At 42.7% G+C, this 14637-nt stretch overlaps 1 protein-coding gene across 3 annotated transcripts in view; it reads left to right on the forward strand.

The window, feature by feature from the left end:
- The window catches only part of LUC7L (LUC7 like), a 37077-nt gene that overhangs the window by 2078 nt on the left and 20362 nt on the right, over positions 1-14637 (forward strand). For all 3 annotated transcript variants that reach the window (XM_059155505.1, XM_059155503.1, XM_059155504.1), the window contains 2 exons: positions 57-151; positions 4162-4260. In XM_059155505.1, coding sequence (XP_059011488.1) covers positions 4165-4260 — 96 coding nt within the window. In that variant the 5' untranslated portion in view covers positions 57-151; positions 4162-4164. The remainder of the gene's footprint in view (positions 1-56; positions 152-4161; positions 4261-14637) is intronic.

Below are 14637 nucleotides of genomic sequence, written 5' to 3' on the forward strand. Positions count from 1 at the left end.
GCTTTGGTGCTTAACGTGGTAATATTGTCTTATTTAAAACCACAAATGAATTTCAGGAGACGAAACCAGACAGAGGGTCAAGTTTACAGATGACCGTGTCTGCAAGAGTCACCTTCTGGACTGCTGCCCTCATGATATCCTGGCTGGGACGGTAGGTGTATTCGGGGTTGGGGGAACATCATGGAACACTCAGACATGGGGGCTGCCTTTACCAGGCAGAAATCACTTACTGCCTTTCAAATGATAGATTGTTAATTTGGTGGAATCTTGTTATGGGACCTACTTCACTGCTGTAAGAATTTCTCTCTGTAAGTTACCATCTATTTTGTAGAACCACTTTTATGGAGGTTCATAACCAAGTAGTATGAGTTGTATCATTTGGCTAAACCAGAAAAGTACGGTTCAGATCAGCCTTTAGTTCTTTGAAAATTCCGGGTTCATTGGTTGGGTTTCATGGTTGAGCATATGCCGGTGCTAGACTTTTGATCTAACGACGTACTTTCCTTTTTTTTTGTTTGCAACAGTGCAAGGTTTATTGAGTGATAGCCGAGTGATAGTACAAAGTTCCTCAGGAGGGAGGGGACCAGATAGGGTTGTCCAGGTTGTTTTTAATAATTCAGTTGGATATACCAACTGAGTTTTTAGCATTGTGTTACAATACCCTTTCAAGAAATCAGCATGTGATCCAATGAATATCCACCTCTAAAATTGTACATTCACTTTGGACGAACCAAATAGATAAAGGCTAGTTTATGGAATATGCATTTATTCAAAATCAAATAGGATTGGAGAAGACCAAAGGGTAGAGAACCATCTACAGCGATACAGTCACTTAGAGCCAAGGAGTCCTGTAAAGACCACCACCGTGTTTGGATGGCACAGCCACTTCATGGAGTATGAAAACTGTCTGCTCATTTTAAGGGTCAAGTGTGCATCCACTAGGGAACATTTTCTTCATGATTAATTGTTGCTGTTCTCGTTACCATTGTGAGGGGAGCAGCCTGTGGGAAATCGCACGTATGTATTAGATCTTCTCAAGCTGACTCTACAGAGGGCAACTAGGAGATGAATGTCCAACATTGTCCCTTTGTTACCTGAGGTTTTGCCTGTAGTTGGACCTGATGTAGAGAGATGCTTTGCTATGGATTGTTGTTTGTACCATCAGTGTAGACTAATGGCTTCCACTGGTTAAGAGCAGTTCTGCTGAAGGAAAATCCTGTAGGGAGGCATCAGAACTTGGAACTGCTGATTGCTCTTAAGGGGAGATACCAAGGGATGGATGTGCACGAGTGTGAAGCATCTCGGTTTCTTGAGGGGAGGTCAGAACCCTGGGTAGCATTGTTCCAGAATGCCGGTGAGAAAAGTAACCAGAATGAAGGCATTTCCTGCCAGCGTTTATTGTGTCAGGTACAGATGAATTCCTCAGCTATTTACTGAACACCTGCTGTGTGCCGGGCACTGTGGATATGGTGCCAGTAAAATAAAGGCTTCAGCCAGTGGAGGAAGAAGACGGACAATGAATAGATAACGGGTTGTTTTAGTTATCGCGAAGTGGCTAAGTGAAAGTGGCTGTAATCATCCGTCTTCAGAGGATTGCTCCAGGCCCAAGTTGTTGCTCAGAACCATCTCCTGTCATTAGAGGTGAGGCGCGGAGGAACAGAAGTTACAGTTTCATCGAGGCTTAACCGGAAAATACAGTATTGGTTAGTGAGTCTGGGAGAATAAGATAGCTGGAGGGAATGTAGTGTAACTTGTCTCAGTGGAAGTATGTTTGTTTTCCAAAAGTTCTGAAAGGAGCCTTGAGTACCCTTCCGTGTCACCAGTGCGAGGCAACCAGAGGGTAGAGAACACAGGTGTTCCTTCGGTAGAAACGATTTTGACATGCTGGATTTAACAGCCTCTTAAAATCTTCTGGAAGAAGACTTACTGTGGTATTTCAGCTGTGTTTGGGGCTTAGCTGCCAGGGGAACTGGCCCGCCAGTATTTCCTGCCTCCTTGGCAAAGCTGAAGATACACAGTCAGAGAGTAACCATGGAACCCAGGTCTGTCCTCTGCTTACATTAGCCCTGGCTGCTTGAGACTTCTCAGCCAAAGGAAGGCCAGCAGTAGATTTTTGCTTCATGAGTGGTTCAGTGATGTCAAAATTTTCTTGACAGTTGAAGTTCGTAGAGCGGTAATTTATTTGTACTTAAAATGGCTTAGTAGTGAAGGTTTTAGTGCTTCCTTCCGCTGGTGGTGGGTTTTCTTGGAGATACAGAGTTTTCATTAGCTTTTAAGCATTTCTGTTTGCCAGTTACTTTGCAGCAATGGTTCTTGGTTTTCGTTTGTGGAGACTGTATATTTTATTTTATTTTACTTATTTGACACAGAGAGATAGTGAGAGAGCACAAGCAGGGGGAGCCGCATCCAGGCAGGCAGAGGGAGAGGGAGAAGCAGGCTCCGCCCTGAGCAAGGAGCCCGACATGGGTCTTGATTTCAGGATCCTGGGATTATGACCAGAGCCGAAGGCAGCCGCTTAACCCACTGAGCCACCCAGGTGCTCTGAGACAGTGTATTTTAAAGAATCATCCTGATACTTAAAAGAGAGAATGAAGTGAAAGTTGTTCAGTGGTCCAGGGAGAGCGATTCTGGCTCGGCTGGTAGAAACGTTGTTGCCCTGCCTCTAGATTCCCCTCAGGTAACAGAATCCCAGGGCTACATGTAACTTCATGGGAAGAATAATGAAGAGGAGAGGCCTTTAGTGTTTAAATGCAGAAGTTGACCTCGGTCTAAAGGAAGATGAGCTCCGCAGTAGGGAGCCGGCTGTTGGTTCTATCACTGTTCATACTAAAGGACGTTTTGTTAGTGAGCAGGGCGTGCACGTTCTATGAGACTAGGGCCCAAGAGTCAGGTACTGCCAGCCACCCTAATTGGCCTAAAATGTTAAGTACTTTATAATCCATGAAGTTTTTGAGCTCCTTTTGGACATAGTTGTACTCTGAGCTTAAAGGAGGTCCTGGCCTCCATCATTGATTGTTTGTTTACTAGTTACGAGGACACGTTTTGGTCAAAATGCTTGGGCTTTGCAGGTGTCTCCTCACGGTTATGCTGGGTTTTGTTAACTTGCACTGTGTGACTTGATAGCAGACAAACCTTGCTTTTGCTCTTGATGGCCAGAGGCGGAGGGTGCCGTCTCAGAGTCCCACTCTCAGATTCATTGTTGCGCATGTGCTTACAACACACAGCAGCACATCAGGCTAATCTTACTGGTAACACAGGTCATTTGTTTCAGTGAAACAACCTTTTGTTTCTCAAATGGGACGACTGAGTGGCCTGATTCTCTGTCTCCAATCATATCCAGGGTCATTTACTAGGTCATTTACTAGGTGTTTGGAGGATTTTTTGGACCTGTTCTGCTTCATGTCTTCTGATATCCGAAGAGGTGTACAGAGCCAAGCGTTAGGTTGTGTTGTAGTTGCCCAGACCTGGTTGCTATCTGCTCTGTCCTTGTCCTTTCTTTGCACCTTAGGCATTGAGCATCTCGCGTACTGAAGATTGCAGGAAGGAATGCCTAGAAATTTGTGGCTGTTGGTGATACTCTTGTTTTCTGGTGTCTTCCTTGCGGCCTCTCCCTTCCTCCATGCTGTTGTTTACTTAATAGATGTTTCTTCTTCATTTTTAAAAGATTTTATTTATGTATTTAGAGAGAGGCTGAATGGGACAAGGGGGGAGAGGGAAAGGGAGAGAATCCCAGGCAGGCTTCCCGCTGAGTGTGGAGCTTGCCGCAGGGCTCTATGCCACATCCCTGAGACTTGAGCAGAAATCAGGAGTTGGACACTCACCTGACTGAGCCACCCAGGTGCCCCACTGAATAGATTTCTTACATGTCTGATGCAAAAGTAAAACTAGCAAAAACTAATTAATACGGTTTCCATTATTAGTCCAGTATCTCTGGGTCTAGAAGAGACAGAAACCTTCGCACTTAAACGTATCAAAGTGTCATATTATCATGGTGATAGAAGAAAAGTACGATTTCTTGGCTATGTACTGTTTCTTAATATTTTTATTACAGTTTACTGTTCAAAAAGGTGTTGTTTATTTTGGTAACAGTTGAAACACCAGGTCATGTGCTTTCTGCAGTGGGTAGATGTTCATGTGTAAACTTCTGTTTCTTTCTCACAGCGCATGGATTTAGGAGAATGTACCAAAATCCACGACTTGGCCCTCCGAGCAGATTATGAGATTGCAAGTAAAGAAAGGGACCTGTTTTTTGAATTAGATGTAAGTTTTATTTTATGTTGATTTGTCTTTACCTTGAAGAGCCAAATACCAACTAACAAGAATAAAAATGTAACATTTGTAAGTTATGCAGCAGAATAACAAAAGAGATAATTTGTTATTCTGCCAGTACGGCTGGGAGCTAGAATGGCAAGTAATACTTGCTGTCACCTGTGAGTCTACCACCCCAGCACTGTTGTGCATTTTTGTGTGTATCATTTCCTTTTAAAAGTGTTATTATGTATTTTTATGGTTCCTTGAACTTTATATTTTTGCTTGTTTTTAAGCCTTAAAAGAATAGTTTCATAGCACAATCTTTAATAACCTTACTTTTTCATTCAGTATTGTATTTTTGTTTACCCGTTTTTTTGGATTTGGTTAATCTCATTGCTGCTTGAGTATGCCCCAAACTCTCTTCATTATCCATAGACACCTGGCTTGGTTCTTGGGTGTGGGTTTTGTTTGTTTTGTTTTGTTTTGCTACTACAAACAGTATTACGAATGTTCTGAAATATATTCTTGGTATATGTGTATTAGGGTTCATTTAGGGTCTGTTTCGAGGGGAGGAAGTTTTGGCTGGTAAGGATTGTATACGTTCATCCTTGTGAGCTGGTTTTGTAATGGCGTCCTTTCTCTGTCTCATTTCTGTTGTTGATAAAGCCATGGTATCAATTTATACCCCAATAGTGTTGAATTTTTGCAATTCACTGGTTATAAAATGGAATTTCACAATTTTTTTTTAAACTGTTACCTCCCAAAGGAACCCTTTTTTAGACTTTTCTTCCTAATATGTCCCCTGTCCTTCAATGAAATTTTGTTACCACAGAAACCTGAGTATTACCTTAATGTGCTGTAGTATTCCAGGCCACAAACCACTGTGATAGCTAAGATTTTTTTTTCACCCTTTAAAACAGCAGTTTTCACCTCTGAGTGCAGGATTTAGCCACCCCATTTGTTTTTTTCTTTTTCCTAACTGTCCATCACTAGTGTGACCAAAGGTCACTAAAGGGGTGTGGTGGCATTCAGGTTCCTGAGTGAAGACTGGGAAGGGACAGAACTTGGTGTGAGGAAGCCACGGAATGGCGTCTCTTCTCACCAAAGGACATCATAAAGGATGTGTTGTAGCTGGAGTAAACTCTCTTTAAACAGTAGTCTTTTTTTTTTTTTTTTAAAGATTATTTATTTATTTGACAAAGATCACAAGCAGGCAGAGAGAGAGGAGGATGCAGGCTCCCCGCTGAGCAGAGAGCCAGATGTGGAGCTCGATCCCAAGATCCTGAGATCATGACCTGAGCCGAAGGCAAAGGGTTAACCCACTGAGTCACCCAGGCGCCCCTAAGCCAGTAGTCTTAAAAGTCATTAAGATTAATTCTTTTCAAATTCCTTTAACCACCCTGTGCTCTCAGTGTTGAATATTTGTATTAACTAAAAGTGCCTTTATCAACAGCTTGACTAACAGAAGAGGCTTGGAAAGGGAATTTTTCTATATTATGAGTTTACGTTCTTCAGTAACCTGCAGGTGCTTATGCAAGGAGGCCATTACTTTCGGATGTCAAGTTTCAGAAACTGGTAGATACACAGGTGTATTTTTTGAAATCTCAGATTTAATAATGTTTCCTGGATCAGAGGTCTTAGCATTTCTACTAAATCAGAATGTCAGTGCATTTTTTTTTTTTAAGATTTTATTTATTTATTTGCCAGAGAGAGAGAGAGCGCGTGAGCACAGGCAGGCAGAGTGGCAGCAGAGGCAGAGGTTAGAAGCAGGCTTCCTGCCGAGCAAGGAGCCGGATGTGGGACTCGATCCCAGGACACTGGGATCATGACCTGAGCTGAAGGCAGCCGCTTAACCAACTGAGCCACCCAGGCGTCCCATGTCAGTGCATTTTTTAAATGCCCTGATAAATTTAAAGTTAGACACAGATGAGTAGAAGAAATGGAGTCTGACTGAAACACACATTTAGTGTATTTTGAAGGAGGTGTGTTTAGCCAGTGTGCAGAAGGGTGGAAAGTGTTCTTTTGTTTGTTTTTTTGTTTTGTTTTGTTTTTAAAGATTTTATTTATTTATTTGTCAGAGAGAGGTCACAAGTAGGCAGAGAAGCAGGCAGAGAAAGAGAGAGGAGGAAGCAGGCTCCCCGCCGAGCAGAAAGCCCGATGCGAGACTCGATCCCAGGACCCTGAGATCATGACCTGAGTCGAAGGCAGCGGCTTAACCCGCTGAGCCACCCAGGCGCCCCTGTTTGTTTGTTTTTTTAATGGATATTGTTGAAAACTATCCATTAGCCAGTAGGAAAATACCCAGTTGGATCCCTAGGAAATGAATTTTGTTTGTCATCTTAATGCTATAAAGTCTAGAAGCTATAAGAGGAAGGAGGGTACATTTGTGTAAAAACTTGAAATTTAGTCTAACAAAAATACCTGTACATGAGATGCCTGGCTTGCTCGGTCTGAAGAGCATGTGATTCTTGATCCTGGGGTCACAAGTTTGAGCCTTGTGCTTGGTGTGAAGATTATTGGAAAAAAGTTCCCTTTTGTGCAATGAGAATAAATTGGGACAGGACATTGACAGTGTGTATGATGATGGGCTAGTTATCTTAAATGTAAAATTCATCGTAATTGACAAGAATGGTATCAGTGGCTCAATTTAAAAATGAGCAAAGGATAGAAAAGGACATTTCCCGTGGGCATCTAATCCTGTGACAGATGCTCCCCTGGCTCAGAACCGAAGAAATGGAGGGTCAGATAGTCCTGATACACCTCCTGGTAACTTAGCGTCTCAAGATGTGAAAGCATATGCCAGCCCGGCCAGTTCTAGGATCACACCTCACTGGTACAAAGACATACCTGTCCTAGAATATTCCTACAGCATTCATAGCTTCAGGCAACAGGAACCAGGTTGGCTTCCTCAGTAAGGGACTGCCTAAATCAGTCACTCTTTAGGGTAGAATCATGGATAACTGTGAAAAGAAAATTGGCCTGTTCGTTGTATTGTTGATGTGAAAGTATCTGCAAGACAGATTAAGTGGATAAGCAAAGTCTAATATCCTACTTCTCTAGTGTTTATTTTTTTGATTTAATTTTTTGGGAAGAATTTATTTATTTATTTAAACAAATAAATAAATAGGAAGCTCCACTCTTGCGGGAGTGGAGGTGGGGGCTGAAGGAGAGAGATAAGCAGACTTTGCGCTGAGCATGGAGTGGGTGACAGGGCTTGGTCTCACAACCCCTGAGATCATGACCTGATCTGAAATCAGGAGTGTAACACTCATCTGACAGAGCCACCCAGGTGTACCCCCATAGTGTTTGGTTTTTTAGGATTTTTTTTTTAAAGGATTTATTTTAGAGACCGAGTGGGCACGCGTGTCTGCGGTATGCGTGCAAGTGGGAGGGACAGGGGGAGCAGCAGAAGCAGATTCCCCTCTGAGCTCGGAGCCCTACATCAGGCTCAGTCCCACAACCCTGAGATCAGGACCTGAGCTGAAACCAAGAGTCCAGTGCTCCAGGTGCCCCTTGTCTTGTTTTTTAAACAATGTGTTAAGTTGCATACATCCTTTTTTTTTTTTTTTTTTACTGATTTACTTATAAATGAGCTGTATGCCCAGCATGGGGCTTAAATTCACGACCCCGAGATCAAAAGTTGCATGCTCCATCAGCTGAGCCAGCCGGGTACTTCTCCACAGTGTATCTTGTGTTTGTTTTATTAAGGAGGGTGCTGTACACTTGTTAACATATTTAGATGTGCAGAGAGGTGTTTTAGAGGAACCCAAGAGGTTATAACCACTCTTAACTTGGTTGGAGGGTTAGAGCGGGGCAAGAGACCTTTGTGTACTATGTGAAAATTTATCATATATAGGAATCACTTTTTCTGTTAAAAAGGTAACCACCTCTCCCCCCAACTCCTTAAAGATCACTTTTGATCTTATAGATGGTTCATATTAAAATGTGAAGTGGAAGAAGTCCTCTTGCCCTGAAAATGAAGGGCGTTTTGGAGTAGCCATATTTGAAGGAGGACAGTCTGTCAGGGTATATAGGAACTCATTCCAGAACTCTGCTGTTGGGAACATATCTTAGAGATATGTGCAAATGAGTGCACAGAAGAGATGCTGGTTGCAGAATTTTTTTAAAGGGAGAAGAGTTTAATTACACAGTGGAGTGTTGCATTATAAAGCTGAGAGGAAGATACCTCTGGGTGTTGAGGGTGGAGATTTTACCTTAAAAAGTTTCTTCAGTGGGTTTAAGATAAAATTCACATGCCATACAAATTACCCCACCTTTTGGTTTTTTCTTTTCTTTTTTTAAGGTAGGCTCCATACTTAGCATGAAGACCTTGTTTTGAACTTATACTTCTCAGTAGTGATTGGATGTACATGGGTTACTTTGATAAGTAATTAAATATGGCCTGACTTTAAATACCAAGCTAAAATAACTTCTTATCTCCTTAGTTTTACAGAATAAATTTTAATGGAAAAACAAAGGCTTTTCTTAAAAGACAGATTTGTAAAGTTAATTTAATGAAAATCAGTATTTTTAAATCTTTTTGGTAGGTAATGCATGTTCGCTGGGGGAGATTGCAGAGGTCTAAAAGGTTCAGATAAAAAAGTCTCCCCTTTCCATGTAACCAGCCATCCAGTAGTTCTCTGTAGGTTGGTTTCATCTTTTAAAGGTAGCTGATTCAGGATGAACAGATAGGATTATCAGAAGGCTAGTTGTGATGTTTTGTGTCAAAATTGAGAAGCAAGAATCCTTCAGAAACATTTTGGTCAGATGTGGTTAGTGGACGGATTCTTGCTAAACCTGACCTGTTGCTGGTGCTGCTGGGCTCCTGGGCTGCCCTGAGGCCCCTGCACTGTGCAAGGCCCCGGCCCTGGACCAGCATGTGGCTCCCAGGGGTCCCTCTTGAGGTTGGTTCCAAGGGCTGTAGTGTGGTCATCACTGTTGGGAAATGGGCCCGGGTTTCATTGTCATAGGGTAAACCATCACTAATGGAAGATTGGCTCCGGGTTTTTTTAGTAGTGTCTTTTTCCATAGCTCACCAGATGTTTTGGGGAGTATCTCCATGATTGGCAGTAACTCTGTTACACGGGCCCACCATTTACCAAGTACCCTAAGCCTGATGTTATTTGCCAGCATTAATGGAGGCAGTACCATGAGGTGCTGGCAGAGGAGTTGGATTTGGAGTGGGCCACTCAGGGCAACACCTGACCACAAGCTCAGAAAATTTGTTTTAATATTGAGAAGTTTATCAAATATATTAAAGATAGCAGACATTAAGTTATATTTTAAAACCGTTTTTGTTATACATAGGATGTGTTTTTTTTCTTTAGAACAATTATTGTAGTCGGGTCAGTGAGAAAGCTTTGCGTGTTCCACAGGCCTGCTAAGACATGCATGCGTTTTGTTTATTTTGTTTTTTGTTTTTTTTTTTAATTTTTTTAAATTTTATTTATTTATTTGACAGACAGAGATCACAAGTAGGCAGAGAGGCAGGCAGAGAGAGAGGAGGAAGCAGGCTCCCCGCTGAGCAGAGAGCCCAATGCGGGGCTCAATCCCAGGACCCTGGGATCATGACCCGAGCCAAAGGCAGGGGCTTTAACCCACTGAGCCACCCAGGCACCCCATTGTTTATTTTTTTTATAAAAGAAAAACTTGGCTAAAACTTGGGGCTTTAGTTGATTTATTCATGATTCATTAGTTTAAAATAAAACCTGTCTTTACAGAGTGCGTGATTTTTTTCTTAAGGTTTTATTTATTTATTTGAGATAGAGAATGAGAACAAGGAGGAGCAGCAGAGGAAGAGGGAGAAGCAGACTCTCGTGAGCAGGGAGCCTGATGTGGGACTGTCGCAGGACCCTGAGATCACGACCTGAGCGGAAGGCAGAGGCTTGACTGACTGAGCCACTCTGGTGTCCCTGTTGTTAAGATCTATTTTCATAATTAGTTGCTGAATTTATAGATTGACATTGGACTTTGGGTGATCTTTTTTTTTTTTTTTAAAGATTTTATTTATTTATTTGACAGAGAGAGATCACAAGTAGGCAGAGAGGCAGGCAGAGAGAGAGGAGGAAGCAGGCTCCCTGCTGAGCAGAGAGCCCGATGCGGGACTCGATCCCAGGACCCCGAGATCATGACCTGAGCCGAAGGCAGCGGCTTAACCCACTGAGCCACCCAGGCGCCCTGGGTGATCTTTTATAAGAACTCATCAGCCCATTTTACAAATTTAAAATATTAAAAACAATTTTTTTTTAAAGATTTTATTTATTTATTTGACAGAGAGAGATCACAAGTAGGCAGAGAGGCAGGCAGAGAGAGAGAGGAGGAAGCAGGCTCCCTGCTGAGCAGAGAGCCCGATTTGGGACTCAATCCCAGGACCCTGAGATCATGACCTGAGCCGAAGGCAGCAGCTTAACCCACTGAGCCACCCAGGCGCCCATATTTAAACAGTTTTTAAGAAGATGTCTTATAAGAACATTTGCGTATGTATGAGAAGACCTAAGATGTTCATTGCATCATTTTGCATTAGTGAAAAAGTGAAAATACCCAAATAACTTTCTTCTCAGAGGACCTAAAGTAGTCATGTTACAGTTAAATAAAATATTGCATGGCTGTAGATTGTAGAAGACAGATGTATGCATTGGTATGAAGAAGAAAAAATGGAAACTTACTAAACTGCCTTGTTTGGTTGGAATAAAAATTGAGTGCTTAGGTATGCATCTTAATGCAGTTTTTAAAAATATATACCAAATTCTTAAGTTTTTGTTTTTTTTCTAAGCCTTGTGGGAGCTGTTGGGGGGCAGTATGGAGGGAGAGAGTGAATCTCAAGCAGGCTCCATGCCCAGCTGGGAGCTAGATCTCCTGACCCTGAGATTATCACCTGGGCTGAAATCAAGAGTCATGCCTGACCCGACTGAGCTACCCGGGCACCCCATTAAGTGATTATTTCTTGTGAGAGGAGAGAAGAAACTACATTTTCTGTGTCCTGTGCAGTTATCAGGTCCTGCTAGCTAATGTAATAATAGGCAGAAATGAATATGTAAAAATATTTCTGTCTTGTGATTTATTTTTACAAATTTCTTGCTTTAGGAAGTAATTAGAAATATAGTCAGAGGTTGGTACATAAATGTGTTCATGGTAGGATTGTTACAACGTTGGAAAATTGGACACAACAGAATTCTTTGTTCAAAAAGTGAGAAATGAGTTAGCAAATTAAGATTACTCCTGGCATAGACTGCCCTTGAAACTTTACAGAACCTACTTAATGACAGAACTGTGGTGATATCACGAGCAAGACAAAGGTGCAGAATTGTACCAGAGAGTTCACCTCTAGATTTTGGGAGGGGGTGCTCACTGAAGATACAGTACTTAGAGAATGGGTAGATCTGGCCTTTAAAACACGGAATGTGCCCTCCCCTCCGTTGAGGCGGTCCTTTAGTATTTGAAATGCAAGGAAGCAAACACTTTATTTATTTATTTAAAGATTTTATTTATTCATTTGACAGAGACAGAGATCACAAGTACACAGAGAGGCAGGCAGAGAGAGAGAAGAGGAAGCAGTCTCCCCGCCAAGGAGAGAGCTCAATGCCGGGCTTGATCCCAGGACCCTGAGATCATGACCCGAGCTGAAGGCAGAGGCTCAACCCACTGAGCCACCCATGCACCCCAAAGCAGACACTTTAAAAGCAACAACTCACTGGGTTTTTTTTTCTTTTTTTAAGCCTTTTTAATTTAAATAATCTCTACACCCAGTGTCCGCTGGATTTGTGACCTAACTCTTCCTACTGAGCCTCTCCAGGAGGCCCAGCAGCAGCAACTTGCTTCTTAACCCCACAAGTGAACCTTGGCTAGTGAGGCTTTTTGTGGTGTTCTGTTGGAAGCCTGGGTCACACTGCCAGTTTAGGAATAGGTTTTGGGTTAGAATTCTGAGGTTCTGTTGGCAAAAAGGAGGGTAGGAAGTTACATTCAGAGAGCATTTTAAAGCTATGATTACATGGATTATTTTTCAGTTAAGAAAAAAAAGACCAAGAGGGTGCCTGGGTTAAGCGTCTGGGTCCTGGGATTGAGTTCTGAATCAGGCTCCTTGCTCAGTGGGGAGTCGGCTTCTCCCTCTTCCCCTCCCCCTGCTCCTGAGCATGAGCAGTCTGTCTCTCTCAGATAAAATCTTTTCTCTTTTTTTTTTTTCTTTTATATATTTATTTATTTGACAGAGAGAGAGATGACAGGCAGGCAGAGAGAGAGGAGAAAGCAGTCTCCCTGCTGAGCAGAGAGCCCGATGCGGGGCTTGATCCCAGGACCCTGGGATCATGACCTGAGCCGAAGGCAGCGGCTTAACCCAGTGAGCCCCCCTGGCGCCCCTCTTTTTTCTTTTTTGAAGTTCAAACATTCTTTTTCTTTTTTTTTTAAGATTTTATTTATTTATTTGACAGAAATCACAAGTAGGCAGAGAGGCAGGCGGGGGTGGGGGGGCGAAGCAGGCTCCCGGATGAGCAGAGAGCCCAATGCGGGGCTCGATCCCAGGACCCTGAGATCATGACCTGAGCCAAAGGCAGAGGCTTACTTAACACACTGAGCCACCCAGGCATCCCAAATAAAATCTTAAAAAAATTTTTTTTTTTTTAAATGTCTAAGAAGGGTTGATTTACAAGGGATTGATTGATTTGAGAAAGAGAGATTGCATCCCTGCAAGGGAGGGAAGAGGCAGGGAGAGAATCTCCAGCCAGCTTCCTGCTGAGTGCAGAGCCCAGTACAGGCTCAGTCTCAGGACCCTGAGATGATGACCTGAGCCAAGACCAAGAGTTGGACGCTTAACCATCTGAGCCACCCAGAGTTTTTATTAAATTTTATTCTGGAGAATCTCAAAAATCAAAAGTGGAATGCAGTCATACAGTGACATTCCTAGTACCCATCACTTAGCGTTGGGAATGATCAGCCCACAGCCAGCAGGGTTTCATCTCCCGCAGCTTCTCACAGATCTGCAGACAAACCGTGTGTGTCTCAGTCAGTCTGTAAATATTTCAGCATTGTCTTTGCCATGTGTGTTGAGATCTGGTATCACGCTTGGAATGAAGAATGCACTTGGCATGTTTTTAAAAATGTGTTCAGGAAAATTTTTAAAGATACAGAAGTGGACAGGATATTGTAATGAAATTTCTGGGTTCTGTCTCCCAGTTTTCGGTGATTATTGACATGAAAACTCTTCTTTTGTCTTTATCTTTGCGTTTCCCCCCTGGATATTTGGTCGTATTTTTAGGGGCATCTGGGTGGCTCAGTCGCTTAAGCGTCTGCTTTCAGGTCCAGTCAGGTCCTGAGATGGAGCCCCACGTCCGGCTGCCTGCTCAGCAAAGAGTGTGCTGCTTCCTCTCCCTCTGTTCCTCCCCTAGCTTGTGCTCAATTTCTCTCTCTCTCTCTCAAGTAAATAAAAATCTTTAAAAAAAATTATAGTTTTTAAGTACTATCTGGACCCATAGTGGAGCTTGAACCCACAACCCTGAGATCAAGAGTCACATGCTCCCCTGAGCCAGGCAGGCGTGTGCCCCCCCACCCCCGCCCCATACCTGGATTTCTTTATACTAGCTACTAGACAGAATTTCCTCTGTAAATACTCTATCTAGAATTTGAGGATTTTATTAGAAATGGTCATCTTTAAAAATAATTTCTTAGCATCTGACTGACAGTGTTCGAATTTTCCAGATTGCTTCAGAAAGGATTCTTTTATAATTTAATTTCTTTGACTCAGGATTCAAAATAAGGGCTACATGTTAGAATGCTTTCGTAAACCTTTTAAAATCTATTTGTTTGAAAAAAACTAATTTTTTAGAAGTCTCATACCCTGGATTTTGGTGATTATAGCTTCATGATGTCTTGTTTAACATGTTTCCCTGGTCCTTGAAATTCTTGCTCTGTAGGCATTGAGTCTGGAGGCTTGATCATTGGATTAAGGTTCTACGTTGTGGCTGGAACATTCCGAGGCGGAGCTTTGCACCTGCCCTTGGACCACCTCCGAGGCAGCAGTGGTTGCAACAGCTTTGACCTGCCGATGGTCAGGGCCCCCGTCTGCCTTCGGCCTGGTGCTTTAAGCGGCAGATGAGCGTTATTGCCCAGATGTGTTATTTCACAAAGGGTGCTGCATTTCTTACTAATGTGAGCACATATAGGGCTGTCGCTTGGTTCAGACTTGACCAGGACAGAAGGTGAAACCTCTCTCCTGCTCTGCTCTTCAGTCATCTGGTTTCCTCTAGAAGTAACCAGTGTCTTCCGTTGGCTTTAGAGTTCACGCGGATGCCTGAGGCAGACAGTATGTCTGTATTCCTGTTGTTACACGAGTGGTAGTTTCTACGCCTATTCGAGCCTAACCCTTCCTTTTTTTGTTTAACTTCTTAGTATACCTTT

Source organism: Mustela lutreola, chromosome 17, assembly GCF_030435805.1.
Source record: "Mustela lutreola isolate mMusLut2 chromosome 17, mMusLut2.pri, whole genome shotgun sequence".
In the NCBI taxonomy this organism is placed as follows: domain Eukaryota; kingdom Metazoa; phylum Chordata; class Mammalia; order Carnivora; family Mustelidae; genus Mustela; species Mustela lutreola.